General features: G+C 42.8%; 1 protein-coding gene across 13 annotated transcripts in view; it reads right to left on the minus strand.

The window, feature by feature from the left end:
• The window catches only part of CLIP1 (CAP-Gly domain containing linker protein 1), a 116,440-nt gene that overhangs the window by 74,634 nt on the left and 23,974 nt on the right, over positions 1 to 17,832 (minus strand). For all 13 annotated transcript variants that reach the window (XM_044930237.2, XM_044930236.2, XM_044930232.2 and 10 more), the window contains 2 exons: positions 9,263 to 9,457; positions 4,449 to 5,020 (listed from right to left, as the gene is read on the minus strand). In XM_044930237.2, the coding sequence (XP_044786172.1) occupies positions 4,449 to 5,020; positions 9,263 to 9,347 (657 nt within the window). In that variant the 5' untranslated portion in view covers positions 9,348 to 9,457. The remainder of the gene's footprint in view (positions 1 to 4,448; positions 5,021 to 9,262; positions 9,458 to 17,832) is intronic.

Below are 17,832 nucleotides of genomic sequence, written 5' to 3' on the forward strand. Positions count from 1 at the left end.
AGGCAAGGGTGAACTGGGAGATTAGGACTGACACATACACACTAACATGCGTAAAAGAGACAGCTCAGGAAATGGCAACCCAGTGTTCTTGCTTGGAGAATCCCAGGGATGGGGGAGCCTGGTGGGCTGCCGCCTACAGGGTTGCACAGAGTCGGACACGACTGAAGTGACTTAGCAGCAGCAGTGGGAAGCTGCTGTATAGCACAGGGAGCTCAGCTGGGTGATGTGATGACCTAGAGGGGAGGGACAGGGGATGGGAGGGAGACTCAAGAGGGAGGGGATGTATGTATACACATGGCTGAGTCACGCTGTTGTACAGCAGGAACTAACATTACACTGGAAAGCAATTATACTCCAATAAAATTTTTTAATTAGTTAAAACTAAATAACTAGGTGAGGAGATAAATAAGACGTGGCATAACCCTAAAATGGAGTATCATCAGTCATAAAAAGCAATGAACTACATGATGAACCGCAAACACTCTGCTGAGTAAAAGGAACCAGACATTACAAAACTACGGAAGATTTGGGGGCGTTTATAGGAAATATAGGCTTCTCTGGTAGCTCAGCTGGTAAAGAATCCACCTATAATCCAAGAGACCCTGGTTGGATGGGAAGATCCATTGGAGAAGGGATAGGTTACCCACTCCAGTATTCTTGGGCTTTTCTGGTGGCTTAGCTGGTAAAGAATCTGCCTGCAATGTGGGAGACCTGGGTTCAAACCCTGGGTTCGGAAGATCCCATGGAGAAGGGAATAGCTACCCACTTCAGTATTTTTGGCCTGGAGAATTCCATGGACTGTATAGTGCCAAAGAATTGATGCTTCTGAACTGTGGTGTTGAAGAAGACACTTGAGAGTCCCTTGGACTGCAAGATCAAACCAGTCAATCCTAAAAGAAATCAATCCTGAATATTCATTAGAAGGACTGATGCTGAAGCTCCAATACTTTGGTCACCTGATGCCAAGAGCCAACTCATTAGAAAAGACCCTAATGCTGGGAAAGATAGAAGGCAGAAGGAAAAGGGGATGACAGGGGATGAGATGGTTGGATGGCATCACCGACTCAATGGACACTGAGTTTGAGCAAGCTCCAGGAGATGGTGAAGGACAGGGAAGCCTGGCATGCTGCAGTCTGTGGGGGTTGCGAAGAGTCGGACACAACTGACTGACTGAACACCAAAAATAGGAAATATCCGTGAAAGGCCAATGTGCAGAGACAGAAAATGGATCATTGATTGTGCCTGGGGCTGGAGGTGCTGGTGGAGAATGACTTGCAGACTGGCAGGAGGAACTTTCCAGGGGATGCAAATATTCTAAAACTGGATTATAGTGACTGCATAACTGTGTACATTTATTAAAAATCATTGAATGTTTGGATGCATAAATTACACCTTCATACAGCTGCTTAAGGAACAAAACAGATACAAATTAAATAAAAGGGAGGATTAGCTTAAAATTAAGATGGAGGTGATGGATACATGTTAGAGCAGCGAGAATGGGAGGGACTTCCCGAGGGGCTGACAATGCAGAAAACTGAAACACCATCTGGGTGTCCCACAGCATTTACTTATTTACTTTTTAAAACAAAAGACAGGGACTTCCCTGATGGTCCAGTGACTAGGACTCCACATTCCCAATCCAGGGGGCCCAGGTTTGGTCCCTGGCCAGGGAACTAGATGCCACGTGCCACAATTAAGACTTGGTGCGTTGGTGCAGCTAAATGAATAAATGCTTTTTTAAACAAAAATAAAATCTATTTGTAACTGTTTAAACATTTAATAGGAACTGGAAAAAAAAAGAAGAAGAAGAACCTGAGACTGATAAAAGTACAGAATATTTAATTGTAAGAGTCACACTCTTATAGAGCACTAAGATCAAAAAAGTTTAGCAAAGACTCTGGTCTTGGGAGCAGACTCATCTTACTCATGACCATTTCTGAGACAGACTCCTTGACCAACTGCCCCAACTCTCATTTGCCCATGGGCTCAGCACATAACTGAAATTAAAAACATACAGATCATGGCGCTCCACTCTTTTGAGCAGGGGAATTTGGGAAACTCGGAGCCAAATCCTCTTTTGCTAACAGCAGAGGGAGAACCCAGGGCTCCCCTGGTGGCTCAGATGGTAAAGAGTTCGCCTGCAATGCAGAAGACCTGGGTTTGATCCCTGAGTTGGGAAGATCCCCGGGAGAAGGAAACCACAACCCACTCCAATATTCTTGCCTGGAAAAGTTTCATGGACAGAGGAGCCTGGTGAGCTACAGTTCATGGGGTCGCAGAGAGTTGGATACACTGATCAACTAAACACAAAAGCATCAAAAAACCTCCAGTGCAACAAAACTGCAGCTGGGACAGATTCAAAGCTGGTACAGAAGTGAACTGTGACTGTACTAGTCACTCAGTTGTGTCTCATTGTTTGTGGCCCCATCCAGGCTCCTCTGTCCACAGGATTCTCCAGGCAAGAATACTGGAGTGGGTTATCATGCCCTCCTCCAGGGGATCTTACAGACCCAGGGATGGAATCTGGGCCTCCTGCATTGCAGGCAGATTCTTTACCATCTGAGCCATCAGGGAGGCCCCCAAGAAGTGAGTACATGCCAAACAAACAAGTTACAGATTGAGCCTTGGTAAGCACTGATGTGCTGAAACGATGCTCTAAATTCTGAAACATCAACTGCTAAAACTCATGACTTTTATAACTGGAAGAAGGAACCACTAACCTTGAAACTAACAGATCCAGAAGGAACTCCTTGAAGGTAACAGGTATAAAGGGCCGCCACAAGTATGAGGGGACTCGTGAATTCACAGGCTGCTACTCGTGGATGCTACAGGACCGGGAAGCAGAGTCCTGAATTCTAAATCTAAAACCTGCCTTCAACACACTGTATGTCCTTGTCTGTAGGACAATATAATCACAAAAACTGCCTATTTCAAAATTACGCTACTGGTCATCAACTCTACATAACAGGTTCTAGGGTAAAAACACCTAAACTTGAATTGCAGAAACATCACTCTTAAGGTTGTACAAACTTGGGCAAATGACTATACTTCTTAAAGCCTATTTTCTCATCAGTTCTGTGGTGCTACTCCATTCACTGCTGATACAGAGTTCCCTGGTGGTCCAGTGGTTACAACTCCTCACCTGCTGAGGGTCCAGGTTCGATCCCTGGTCAGGGAACTAAGATCCCACAGGTTGTGCAGCCCAGCCAAAAATGAAAATTTTTAATTAAAAATAAATAAATAAAGGATCCACTGCTAAAACATTAAATGAAATGCATAGGATACTCCAAAGACTAACAGCCATGTTTCTTTTCCTTTTTTTTTTTTTTTTTAAAGCAGTTGTACAGATATAAAGGATATTGAAAGAGCCCAGGGTCAAAGACTTCAGACAAACGTTATGCCTTGAACTTAACAAAAGTGCTGAAAAAGTAAAAGAGTAAAGCTTTAAATTTTCAGTGAGAAAAAGAGCTACCATTTATTGAGTGTTGACTGCTAAGAATTATATATGCATCATCCAATGATGAGATGTTTGGACAGCATCTCTGACTCAATGGACATGAACTTGGGCAAACACTGGGAGATGATCCGGGACTGGGAGGCCTGGCGTGCTGCAGTCCATGGGGTCACAAAGAATCAGACATGATTTAGCAACTGAACAACACCAACAACATCTAATTTAACCCTCAAAACAATGCTAGAGGTTAGCATTATTACTCAACCTTGTTTTCACAGACAAGAAAACTAAGAAGTTAAATAACTTGCTCAGGCCATAACGGCAGAGTTAGACTCACCTTATGTTTTTAGCACTGCTATACTGCCTCTTATGTAAAACAAACAAAAAAAGAATAAACCAATCATCATGTCAAATTCGGGGATTCGTGAATGCACAACATATAGACCTTAAACACTGTGTTTCCTGCCTTTTTAGCACAACAGAACCTAGTGTACATTTCCTTCCTTTTCCTAGACCTAAAGCTGATAGTTTAAAAGGCACAGAAGTTCTGAAATAACATCCTGTGATGTCTGAGTTTTCCAAGACACTCAAGGAGACAGGAATTCATATTTATCCACATACTATCCGAAAGCAAAAATTAAAAACCAGAGAGGGAAAAAAAAAACCCTTTGTTAAAAAACATCTCAGTCTATCTCTCAGCCTGTTTTGTCAAATAAAGCTATCTTAATATTTACAAGCTAAAAATTCAATATTCTTTTAGCTAAACTGGAAGACAAAACTAGGTTGATCACTGCAAACCTATGCTTAAACTATGTACAAACTACATAGCCAGTTTCTAATCTGTTGGATATTCACACAAACCAGAAAACCTGATTAATTTCTCTAGAAATGAGTGAACAGAACAGATTCTGAGCCCACACGTGTGTATTTCATCCCCTCGCCAGTGATTATCTCTCAAATCAACACGACGACCTCAGAAGGTTTCTGCACTCACCAGTACTCGGTCTCCGATTTTGAGTTCTCTCTCTCCTTTCTTGATTGAGCCGGCCTCTGAAAGGTTGGAGATAGATTCGCTGGCGGTTTTCGTAAGGTTGCTGATCTGAGACGTAGCTGAAGGTTCCTTTGCGGTTGGTTGGGATGATTTGTGGGGAATATTTGAGGGGGTGGCTGGGGACGAGGACGCCATGCTGATTCCTGAAGTGGACAGAGACGAAGTCGCCCGGGAAGCGTGAGGTGTCTGCGGGCCATCAGCTTCATCCTCTGCCTGCACCTTCCTCGTCAACTTTGAAGGTCGGGTAAATATCCCCTTTAGAGGCTCACACTGGAAGTACCGAACTCCTGCTACTGAGCCATCGTTCTTGCCTATGGGCTCATCCAAAACGATCCCGGCCCACTGGCCTGGTGCAAACTGGGTTTCTCCCAGGAACTGGATAAATCCAGGCTTATTACCATTCACCCAAACTCGCTCCCCAACTCGAAAGTCATCCACAAACTCCTCTTGTGTCTCAGAGGACAGAGTGCTTGATGCTCTTTCACTGGATATTGTTTTTTCTATTGGAGCAGCAACTGCAAACAGAAGAAAGGATCAGAAAAGATTCAGTTTCATATTTAAGCAGACAACTCCTAAGTTAAGGAAAATAAAACAGAGAAGAAGAGTCAAAAGCAACAGAAGTAGCCACAATACTTCAAGAGATACTCTGTTTATCTTTCTTCTTTTTTTTTAAGCAAGGAGGTAAAAAGACTCTTGAGAGTCCCTTGGATTGCAAGGAGATCCAACCAGTCCATTCTAAAGGAGATCAGCCCTGGGTGTTCTTTGGAAGAAATGATGCTAAAGCTGAAACGCCAGTACTTTGGCCACCTCATGCAAAGAGTTGACTCATTGGAAGACTCTGATGCTGGGAGGGACTGGGGGCAGGAGGAGAAGGGGATGACAGAGGATGAGATGGCTGGATGGCATCACCAACTCGATGGACGTGAGTCTGAGTGAACTCCGGGAGTTGGTGATGGACAGGGAGGCCTGGCGTGCTGCCATTCATGGGGTCGCAAAGAGTCGGACACGACTGAGCGACTGAACTGAACTGAACTGAAAAAGTATTAATACTTGATCCATTACTACTGTTTTCAATGCTATCAAAACTCAGTGAGCTGATAAGACTTAATCTTTATTTGAAATTTAGATTGCTGCTAAGTCACTTCAGTCGTGTCCGACTCTGTGCGACCCCATAGACGGCAGCCCACCAGGCTCCCCCGTCCCTGGGATTCTCCAGGCAAGAACACTGGAGTGGGTTGCCATTTCCTTCTCCAATGCATGAAAGTGAAAAGTGAAAGTGAAGTTGCTCAGTTGTATCCGACTCTTAGCGACCCCATAGACTGCAGCCTACCAGGCTCCTCCATCCATGGGATTTTCCAGGCAAGAGTACTGGAGAGGGGTGCCATTGCCTTCTCCTGAAATTTAGATTGGAAGAAGTCAAAAACAAGGGGGAAAAATGTAGTCCTTTTCCCAGAATTTATAACATAGGTCTGATTTCATTGTTTTCCCGTATCCTGCACAACATGAGTGAACTCAGACCCATTGAAATGGACTCTATTCCCCCATTTGAGAGGTCACCTAAAATTGACAGGACTAAGCCAATAGTCACAACAGAGATTCTCAATTAACTTGACACAGGAGGAGATTTAGTGCTGGAGTCCCCACCGTCACTGTTTCAAGACCATTCTTTTGCTAGCAGAGGTGGAAGCCCCAGGAAGGAAGAAAAGAGAGCCAGACTCCCTGTGAAAGCAAGATGAGTTTGCAAACTCTGCTGCTGCTAAGTCGCTTCAGTCATGTCCGACTCTGTGCAACCCCACAGACGGCAGCCCACCAGGCTCCCCTGTCCCTGGGATTCTCCAGGCAAGAACACTGGAGTGGGTTGCCATTTCCTTGCAAACTCTGCCCAGTGGTAAAGACAGAGTTAAAATTTTGCCAGAAATGTGGTATTTCCACTAGGAATACATTCATGCATCCACCCAGCAACCACTGATTAAATATTTAGCGTGAACTGGCAAACAGAGCCTGAATTCTTAATGTCTGCCATTTACCGGGCATATCCTGATCTTAGGACGTTAGATGACCCGAGTTTTTTTTAATCTGTAAAGGGGGAAAGTAGTGATATCTATCTTGATGGTTTTTTTTTTTTTAACCCAAAATGAGAATTAAATGAAATAATGTATTTATCCATGTTATACATCTTTTTTTAGTTCCAACCACTCTAGAACTAGTCCCAGGCACTGTTCTTCACTGGGAGACAAAGCAAGACAGTATAGTCCGTGCTTTCGTAGAGCTCAGAGTCTAGAGGTAGAGAAGCAGACAGTTACGAGACACACCAAGCCATTTCAGGTGGTCTAAGTGCTGTGGAGGAAATAACGCCTTTGGGTAGAACAGTCAGGGAAGGCCTCCTGGAGGAGGTGACATCTAGTCTGAGGTCTGATCAGCTGGAGTGAATCACACAAAGCCTGGGGAGCAGAGTGGCCTGGCTGGCTGAGAGTGGGTACTGAGCATCTGAGCATCTCTTTACCTTACATAGAAAGGGAGACGGGAGTTTCCGTTTGTGGAGGGTTTTTATTGTTGTTTTTTTTAGAAGACAGTGGGTGCTCTCAGATAGAACAGATAATAATCTGCCAAAGACAGGGGCTAGTTTATTTTTTTTTTTAAGAGTTAGTGCTAGCTTTGTACATCAATGTGTCCATGGAGCCTGGTATGCTAGAGTCCATGGGGTCGCAAAGTGTCGGACACAACTGAGCGACTTCACTTCGACTTCCACTTTGTACATCAACAATCATTCTTCAGAGTGTGGCAAGCATGAATTTCTGAAAAACCATCTTCATAAACGTGTCTTGAATTCCTTGGCAATGACTTCCTTTCAAGCATATAAGTTTTAGTCTTAATAAGCTACTTTAATCTCATGTGTGCCAAGGAAGGCTGGGGAAACCAAGTTGAATTACATATGATCTGTGGACTCAAGGACTCTATATGCTAAAAGGTGTGCACAAAAAATATTAAAAGTGAAAAAGACAATTCTAACAGGGGTTAAGTATAACAGTGGATGGCTTCATAGAAGGTTTGGCATTTGAAGGGGTCTTAAAAGAGGAAAGATTTTGGGGAGAAGAAGGGGATGCCAAAATTAGAACTGATTTCCACAAGGCTAAATAGCCCTGAAATAAGTCCATTTCTTCATAATCCTTTGCCTTATTAGTAAAGCTTTCTTTTTATGGCCTCTCTGAAAAGAACCAGGTTTTATCCTGATACATACAATGTAAAGAACTCACCATCTCTAATCAGTCAATACTTACTGAGCTCCTGTTACATGCCAGGAAATCTTCTAGGTGTGTAAATGGAATATAGCAGTGGGGGAAAAAAAAAAAAAAAAAACACAAAGATTCCTTTCCTCAAGGAAGCACAATGAATGTCTTTATGAAAGAATTTGAAAAAACAATGTTGGACTTAATAGATTATGGTGGGCACCTGTCTAGAATGGCTGAAAACCTAAGATTTAGATTTAATAGTACATAAATCACATAAAAAGATGACAAAAGCAAGCATCAGATGTCCTCTCCTCCTGCCTCTCTGATCGTTATGGGATGTAAGTGGAAACGGTAGAGGAGAAGATGGAGAACAGATGAGAAACAGGTTTCTGCTGCTGCTGTGTCACTTCAGTCGTGTCCGACCCTGTGCGACCCCATAGACGGCAGCCCACCAGGCTCCCTCGTCCCTGGGATTCTCCAGGCAAGAACACTGGAGTAGGTTGCCATTTCCTTCTCCAATGCATGGAGTGAAAAGTGAAAGTGAAGTCGCTCAGTTGTGTCTGACTCCTAGCGACCCCATGGACTGCAGCCTACCAGGCTCCTCCGTCCATGGGATTTGCCAGGCAAGAGTACTGGAGTGGGGTGCCATTGCCTTCCCAGGTTGCTAAAGATAATCAAAGGCGCAGGTTCATCTATAAACTGGCACAGGCCTCGCTCGTGAGCCAGACTTGAGCCACTGTAGTACCTGCTCCCTGATGACAATGGCCAATTTCGGGTCAATGACTGTCATCGTATCTTTTAAGTCTGACTAGTCTTTGCTTTCTCTACATATCCCTAAACCCCAAGGAGAAAGGTCCTGATGGGCTCAGGAAGATACATGGGGAAGAAAACTGAAGAAATACTTTAACACTGTCAGGATCAAATACTGAAGTTAGCTTGACAATTATTTCAGCACCGGTGTACCAGGGGTCCCTAACCTCTGGGCTACAAACGAGTGCCTCCTGTCAGATCAGCAGCAGCGTTAGATTAGGAATAAAGTGCACAATAAACATAATGCACTTGAATCATCCCCAAACCCACCCCCTCCACAAGTGTGTGAAAAAACTGTCTTCCTTGAAATCAGTCCCTGGTGCCAAAAAGGTTGGGACCACTGCCTTACACTGAAGAAATGAAATTAAGATAGACTCTTCATTGAATAAGACTTCTAGAGAGAAGACTTGGAACTTCCCTGGTGGTCCAGTGGTTAAGACTCCATGCTCCCAATGCAGAGGGCCAGGATTCAATTCCTGGTCAGGGAACTAGATTCCACATGCCACAACTAAAACCCAGTACAACTAAACAATATTTTTTTTAAAAGACTAGATATAAAATTCTATGTCTTTTAATTGAAACTTTTTCAAGTATTTTCAAGAATATGAAGTTCTATAAGGACTGTCTTCTTACATTTTTAAAATCAAGACTTTCAAATAGAAGTCTTCATATCGGATTAAAATGTACTTGCTGTTAAAGAGAAACATAAAGCATTACCAGCAGCAGGCGTCTTCAAGGCTGTGCTTCCAGGCTTCAGAATCTTGGTGGGGGCCTTAAGCCCGCTTGGTTTTAGCATACTCATTGTCTTCTGTGTGTCAGAGCTGTTTCTCCTCTGCCTGTTGCCACTATCTTTCCCCAGTCATGGATGCATCTGTGGGTGATTCTATAGTGAAGTCAGTCTCTGGGTTAAATCTGCAAAGGGATAAACAGAAAGAGAGTTTAGAATCTAGAGAAAGAAAATAGAAACAATTATGGAACGCAGCTTTCACAACCTAAACTCTCCCTTATGTCTCCACAATGAACGTAAGAACCGAGAAAACTCCAGATATCCAAAAAGATTGAAGATTCCTGGTGGTCCAGTGGCTGAGACTCCATGCCCTCAATGCAGGGGTTGGCGTGGGTTCAATCCTTGGTCAGGGAACTAGATCCCACATGTTGAAACTAGGAGTTCACAATCTACAACTAAAGATCCCTAAGCAAACAAAAATAAATATTTTTTAAAAGTCTTTTAGAAAAATGAAGATGCTGTTGAAATAGGTTTAAAAGCAATTTACTATCCTAAAGACAGGAAGCTAAGGCTAGCAATATGCTCACTTTTCTTTATAGCATCTAATAATACCAGTTCAGTACACTGCCCAAAAACCACATAACCCATAAAGAGGTTCAGAAAAATGCCCACCAGACTCAACAGAGTTCGCTTTCAGTTTTCACTTCATTCATTTCTATGTAGCTTAAGATTCATGAGCACAAGCCTATATTAACTATATATATAGATTAATCCACAGAAATATATAATAACTCAATATAAAACCACATATATGTTAAATGAGAGAGAGGGTTCAACGGCAAACTCTGTAAGAAGAAAGCCGTATCTAGAAAGTACTAAAGGAAAATTATCTTTATTCTGTTTATAGAAACACAATCATCTGATTTAGTCAAGACCAAGTACGAATCTACAACTTTTGGGCTCATGCAAAACTGTAATTTGCTCTTTAAGAATGAAGGAAGACCTTTGGATTTTGGAATAGGGAAAAATATTTCTAGACATAATACCTAAGAAAACAGAATTCAAAGAGAAAAATGCTATTTACTAACACTCTCTCAAATGTTTGCATTCTGTGCTTTTTTATTTTTTTTCCTGCTAGTCGAGTTTGGGTGACGAAGCACAGACCTCACTCTCTCTTTTAAAAGCAATTCGGAGCATCAGTAAACAACATGGCCAGGGCTGACGGAGGTGCTGCTGTGGCCCCTTCGTCCCTGTGGTGGGTTGAATGGCAGCCTCCCCAAAAGATATATCCATCTGGGAATTCCCTGGTGGTTCAGTGGGACCAGCCTATATTAACTATAGGCTAACATTAACTATATTAGCCTATATTAATGGTGGGACTCCATGCTCTCACTGCCGAGGGCCCGGGTTTGATCCCTGGTTGGGGAACTAAGATCCCACAAGCCATGAGGCTAAAAAAAAGGAAAGGAAAATCTGTTGCTCAAAAGAGATATCCATCTGGAATCTGTGAAGGGACCTTGAGGTGAGCGCCTCCTGGATGACCTGCATGCCCTAAACCTGAGGACCAGTGTCCTAATAATGAAGAGAAGAGCACAGAGGAGACAGCCAGGTGAAGATGGAGGCAGGGATTACAGCCGAGTGTCTACAAGCCAAGGGTGGCCAGCAGCCACAGAAAGCTAAGAGAAAAGCCTGAGATGGATTCCCTGAGATGGATTCTCCCTCAGAGCTCCAGAAGGAATCTACCCTGGCGACACCATGGTTTCATACATTTGGCCTCCAGAGCTGTGACAGAAGAGATTTAAGCCACCAGGTTGGCAGTTGCTTGCTATGGCAGACGGAAACTAATACAGCCATGTATGTTTTTCTGTTCAAAGCTAATCAGACTGAATGGAAATCAAGCCAAGACAGCAGCTTCATCAGGTTCACTCTGCAGATTCCCCATGGTTCTCAAGAGGGTTCAAAATGTCACAAAAGTGGCTTTTTTTTTTTTAAGTCAAAGGTAAATTGTGTGGTTTGGGAGAAGATTGTGATTAACAGATACAGAACTGCTGTGAATCTGAAGACAGTGATTGCCTATTCTGACTATTAATACAAAATTCCCAGGTTCCTTACTATCACCACCACCACCAGCGCTGCCAGGACCGTGGCAGTGGGCTGGGAGTCTCTGCACCAGGTCGGGTGGTTCTGACTCAGATTTGAAACCATGTGCTTTACTGCTAGATCCTCACCACCCACAGTCGGTCAGATGCAAGCAGAGGTACCTGCTCTTGCTACTGCCTTATACAGATGGAAGGGTTTGGCTGAGTCTCCTCTAGACCAGAGGTCTCCAACCCACCAGGACACAGACTGGTTCCTTTAGGAACCAGGCTGCACAGGAGGTGAGCAGCGGGTGAACAAGTGAAGCTTCATCTGTATTAACAGCCGCTCCCCGTTGCTCATATTACCTCCTGAGCTTAGGAAAACAAGCTCAGGGTTCCCAATGATTCTGCATTATGGTGAGCTAATTATTCAATTATATATCACAATGTCATAATAATAAAGTGCACAATAAATGGAATGCACTCGAATCATCCTGAAACTATCTCTCACCCCAACCTGCTCCCTGGAAAAATTCTTCCATGAAACTGGTCCCTGGTGCCAAAAAGCTTGTTTGCGTGTGCAAAAATGTTTGAGGAGGATGGGGATAAGCTAAGTGCAGAGAGTACCAAGGGGTCTGTGTCTTGCCAACTCTTCACCCTGGTCCAACATCATAAAGTGATGACGATCAGGTAGGGAAGGACAGAACAGATGGAGGAGGCACAAATGTCCTGGAAAAGCTATTATAGTGTTAAGAAGAGAGGATGAAGTACTCCTTAAAATATTTCACTCAGGCGCAACAGTGAATTCTTGAGCTCACATCAAGCGCTCCTCCCTAAAGAGAAATTCTGAAAACCGCCACAGTAAGTGACTAGGTCAGCCTCAGCCAGTTTCAAACCTTGCAGCTCAACACTCTAAGCTCACAAAACGCTGCCCCCTAAAAGCCTTGGCCCAAGAAACAGAGGCGTGTTTTTATCAGGAACCTAAGAATGGTCATAAACTCGGGGTCTTTAAGTCTTCTGTTGTCTGATCTTTGTGCCTCTGGCTCTCAGTCCATCTGAGCCACTTGAATCCCAAAGCAGGGGAACTGTGACCAAGATTTAATGAAGGAGAAAAATCTATGTCTCAATAAGAGAATTAGGAGGAACATCACCAATGTTGGCTTTTAAATCTTCCAATTTAAGTTTCTTTTTCATGCATTATTAATGAATGCCATGTCAGGCTTGCTTTTGGGGAAAAAAAAATCAATTCACTGAGAAAGAAAAGATCAAAGTTCTTGATCATGGTACCCACAAAATATAATGACCCAGAAACAATTGCTCTGCACAATGTTTCAAGGTCAGCCAATGTCATATTGAAATGAATCAATTCCAAAACACATGCAACAAGAAGAGAGATGTACTTGCCTCACTAATACATTGAGAATATTTGAAATTCTGATGCTTATGGTCACTTAATCAAGAAATTTGGATCTAAGGTAAGACCCCTTCCACCCTCCCAACATGTGAAGACCACAACACCAGAATATTATCATTTAGAAATAAATGTTATCCTTATTATCGCAGTTGAGCCTTATAATACTATGACGTGTGTGTATGCGTGCTCAGCCATGTTCCACTCTTTTGAGACCCCATGGACGGCAGGTCCACGAGGCTTCTCTGTACATGGGATTTTCCAGGCATGAGTACTGGAGCAGGTTGCCATTTCCTACTCCAGGGGATCTTCCCGAACCAACGATGAAACCCTTGTCTCCTATATTGCCTGCATTGGCAGGAGGATCCCTTATTGCTGAGGCACCTGGGAAGCCCAGTTATTTTCTTTTTTTTAAATTTATTTATTTTGGCTGTGCTGGGTCTTAGTTGCAGCTCGAGGGATCTTTGTTGCAGCACATGGGATCTAGTTCCCCAACTGGGAACTATGGTTACTCAGACTTTGTATCCTGCAGCTATTTCCTTAAAAATGAATCATGTGAGCCTGTCACTTCAAGGAAAACAACTGTTTGTTGACAAATAAAATTCAAGTTATTCACACATCCTCTGTGAACCTGAGAGTGTCTCAATACTACAGGTTTTTCTCATGAGATAGACAATACTAACAAATATAATTATATTGTATAAATGAAATGTGCCAATATTTGCAAGATCTCGTAACTCCACGGTGAGTCAATTTTTTTCCAAGCAACAATGTATAATATTACAAAATCACATTCATTCAAAGCACAAATTAGACCAGTGGATTTTTATGTCATGATAGAAGTTCATTCATACAGTTTGAGATTTCACCTTTAAGAAACTACAACCTATCAAGTTTTTGGAGAGTATTAAAAGAAAAAAATCCATATGTATCTGAAAATGCTTTGCCTTTCCTATAAATCTGGGTAAGGCCAATTTTCTTCATAGACTTCAACCAAAATAACGTATCACTACAGTTCAAATGCAGGAGTTGTCTTTTACTAAGCTTGTCTTCTGTTAAAGCCAGTCATTTAGAGATTGGCAAGAACGTGAAATAATGCCATCTTGTCATTCATTCTTTTTTTACTTTAGAAAATAGTTATTTTTCATTAAAGACATATAACATGTTAGTGGGCTTATTATTATTATTTCTGCTGCTGCTGCTAAGTCGCTTCAGTCGTGTCCAACTCTGTGCGACCCCATTGACGGAAGCCCACCAGGCTCCCCCGTCCCTGGGATTCTCCAGGCAAGAACACCGGAGTGGGTTGCCATTTCCTTCTCCAATTATTATTTCTAATGATTAATAAATATTTAAAATATTTTCAGTTTTAATTTCTAATATGGTAAATATCAAAAGATAAAACCAATATAAATGAAAATTCTTTGGAGACCTCAATTATTTTTAAGGATGTACAGGGGTCCTGAGGAAAAAAACATTTGAGAACTGCTACTGTAAGCATTTTTGCTTTACATTTTGAGCCACAGAGGGCTTCCCAGTTCCAAAGGGCTTCCAGAAGCATGTGCTTCTCCTTCAGATCATTTTTAGACCTGGAAGTCAAGTTAGCAAGTACAGGGTTTACTACTGTATTACCTGCATTGTTACAGCCCTGTGCTAGGGGCTGAGTGATGGAAGAAGCCTGAACCTACAATCGATACAAGACCAGATGTAGGTACGGAAAGGAACGTGAACACAATGACACGTTGACATTGGGGTATCTGTATACATAAGACGGACATTTCTCTAAGGCAGACATCAGATGGAACGGAGCTATCAGCACTTTTCAAAATGTGCAGCGGCAGCAGCATCTCCTGGGAACTTGCTAGAAATGCAAATTATTTGGGATCTTCCCCAAACCTACTGAAACGAACTCTAGGGGTGGCGCCGGCTATCTGCATTCCAAGCCCTTCAGATAGTTCTGAGGCTAACGTTTGAGAAACACTGCTGAACAACTGATAAGATCAGAGGTTCATTTTCTCAATTACACACACATGAATCACCCACGTGACGGATTTGGCAACTATCCCTACAGAAGTCTTGGTGCTTTCACTCTATGCTTTTGTTTCAGCTTTTTCACTCAGTCTTGAAAGCACTTTCCAAGCCTGGTGGTTTGTGGTTCAGTTGCTAAGTGGTGTCCAACTCTGCAACAACCCCTTGGACTGTAGCCCACTAGGCTGCTCTGTCCATGGGATTTCCCAGGCAAGAACACTGGAGAGGGCTGCTACTTCTTTCTCCATTTCCAAGCCTACTTATTTTCATCTGCTGAAACCCTACGCAAGGGCCAGTTAGGGATGCAGCTGCCCCACAAAACCTTTCACCAATGAAAATGTGTTCATCCTTCAATCTCTCATAGAACTAAGTCTGTATCTCTTTCCTATTACCTGGCACACCGAGCTGGGTCTATATGGCCATAGAGTCTGTGTGTGTATGTGTTCAGACATTAGACTCTCTGAGACCCCATAGACTACAGCCCGCCAGACTCTGTCCATAGAATTTTCGAGGCAAGAATACTGGAGCAGGTTGCCATTTCCTACTCCAGGGGATCTTTCCGATCAGGCAACGAACTTGTATCCCCAGCGTTTCCTTCATTGGCAGGCGGATGCTTTACCACTGAGCCACCTATGAAGCCCCCTAGAGATTCTACCAGATTAAACACACCCTGGGGGGGATGAAACCGTATTTTAGTCATCTTTATATCCCTAGTTGTACTTTATAAACAAAGCTGACTATATAAAAATGAGAAAAATACTCTGAATTGTTTAAATAAATTAACAAACCAGTTGGGACGTACCCAATATTTTAAAAAGTTATTTTTGGTGCTTGCTACAGGTGACAGAACAACATATAACACAGGCCTAAGCTCAAGAATTTATGATGCAGTTGGAAAGAAAAGACCCACAAATATACAATAATTAAAAATAAAATGCCACTCATGAGAAATACCAAACTATGGGATGTGATGGTCCTGAAAGTGTCTTAGTAGATGCAAAGGTGGAGTGGACTGAGGCAGAAAGAAAAGACTTCAGGGACAAGGCAGAATTTGAGGGGGTGGTGGTCAGCAACAGTGTTGGACAGATGTTGGGAGTCAGGATTTTTTTTTTTTTTTTTTTTTTAAGGCAGAGAGAAAAAATTTCAGAAAAGAAACGAGGGAGGAAGAAAGGTATGGAGCATGTGAATAAGATGCTCAGTATGGCAAACATTAGAAGATTCTTGTAAGAAATCAATTTAGAGAGTTAAATAGGAAAGAGACTTGAGTTTTAGAGGGAATTCCTTGGTGATCCAGTGGTTAGGACTCAGAGATTTCACTGCTGTGGCCTGGGTTCAGTCCCTGGTTGGGGAACTAAGACCCCCACAAGCCACGCGGTGTGGCAGGGTAGGGCAGGGGGATTCTCTTTTTTTAATCTACTGGTCCAAAGATTAAAGATCTTTGGGAAAGACTAGAGATCTCTTCAAGAAAATTAGAGATACCAAGGGAACATTTCATGCAAAGATGGGCTCGATAAAGGACAGAAATGGTATGGACCTAACAGAAGCAGAAGATATTAAGAAGAGGTGGCAAGAATACACAGAAGAATTGTACAAAAAAGAGCTTCACGACCCAGGTAATCGCGATGGTGTGATCACTGACCTAGAGCCAGACATCCTGGAATGTGAAGTCAAGTGGGCCTTAGAAAGCATCACTACGAACAAAGCTAGTGGAGGTGATGGAATTCCAGTTGAGCTATTTCAAATCCTGAAAGATGATGCTGTGAAAGTGCTGCACTCAATATGCCAGCAAATTTGGAAAACTCAGCAGTGGCCACAGGACTGGAAAAGGTCAGTTTTCATTTCAATCCCAAAGAAAGGCAATGCCAAAGAATGCTCAAACTACCGCACAATTGCACTCATATCACACACTAGTAAAGTATGCTCAAAATTCTCCAAGCCAGGCTTCAGCAATACGTGAATCGTGAACTTCCAGATGTTCAAGCTGATTTTAGAAAAGGCAGAGGAACCAGAGATCAAATTGCCAACATCCGCTGGATCATCGAAAAAGAAAGAGAGTTCCAGAAAAACATCTATTTCTGCTTTATTGACTATGCCAAAGCCTTTGACTGTGTGGATCACAATAAACTGTGGGAAATTCTGAAAGAGATGGGAATACCAGACCACCTGACCTGCCTCTTGAGAAATCTGTATGCAGGTCAGGAAGCAACAGTTAGAACTGGACATGAAACAGACTGGTTCCAAATAGGAAAAGGAGTACGTCAAGGCTGTATATTGTCACCCTGCTTATTTAACTTAAATGCAGAGTACATCATGAGAAACGTTGGGCTGGAGGAAGCACAAGCTGGAATCAAGATTGCCGGGAGAAATATCAATAACCTCAGATATGCAGATGACACCACCCTTATGGCAGAAAGTGAAGAGGAACTAAAAAGCCTCTTGATGAAAGTGAAAGAGAGTGAAAAAGTTGGCTTAAAGCTTAACATTCAGAAAACTAAGATCATGGCATCTGGTCCCATCATTCATGGGAAATAGATGGGGAAACAGTGGAAACAGTGTCAGACTTTATTTTGGGGGGCTCCAAAATCATTACAGATGGTGATTGCAGCCATGAAATTAAAAGACGCTTACTCCTTGGAAGGAAAGTTATGACCAACCAAGACAGCATATTGAAAAGCAGAGACATTACTTTGCCAACAAAGGTCCATCTAGTCAAGGCTATGGTTTTTCCAGTGGTCATGTATGGATGTGAGAGTTGGACTGTGAATAAAGCTGAGTGCCGAAGAATTGATGCTTTTGAACTGTGGTGTTGGAGAAGACTCTTGAGAGTCCCTTGGACTGCAAGGAGATCCAACCAGTCCATCCTAAAGGAGATCAGTCCTGGGTGTTCATTGGAAGGACTGATGCTGAAGCTGAAACTGTAATACTTTGGCCACCTGATGCAAAGAGTTGACTCATTGGAAAAGACCCTGATGCTGGGAGGGATCGGGGGCAGGAGGAGAAGGGGATAACAGAGGATGAGATGGCTGGATGCCATCACTGACTCGAT

This window comes from Bubalus bubalis, chromosome 17, assembly GCF_019923935.1.
Source record: "Bubalus bubalis isolate 160015118507 breed Murrah chromosome 17, NDDB_SH_1, whole genome shotgun sequence".
Lineage (NCBI taxonomy): Eukaryota > Metazoa > Chordata > Mammalia > Artiodactyla > Bovidae > Bubalus > Bubalus bubalis.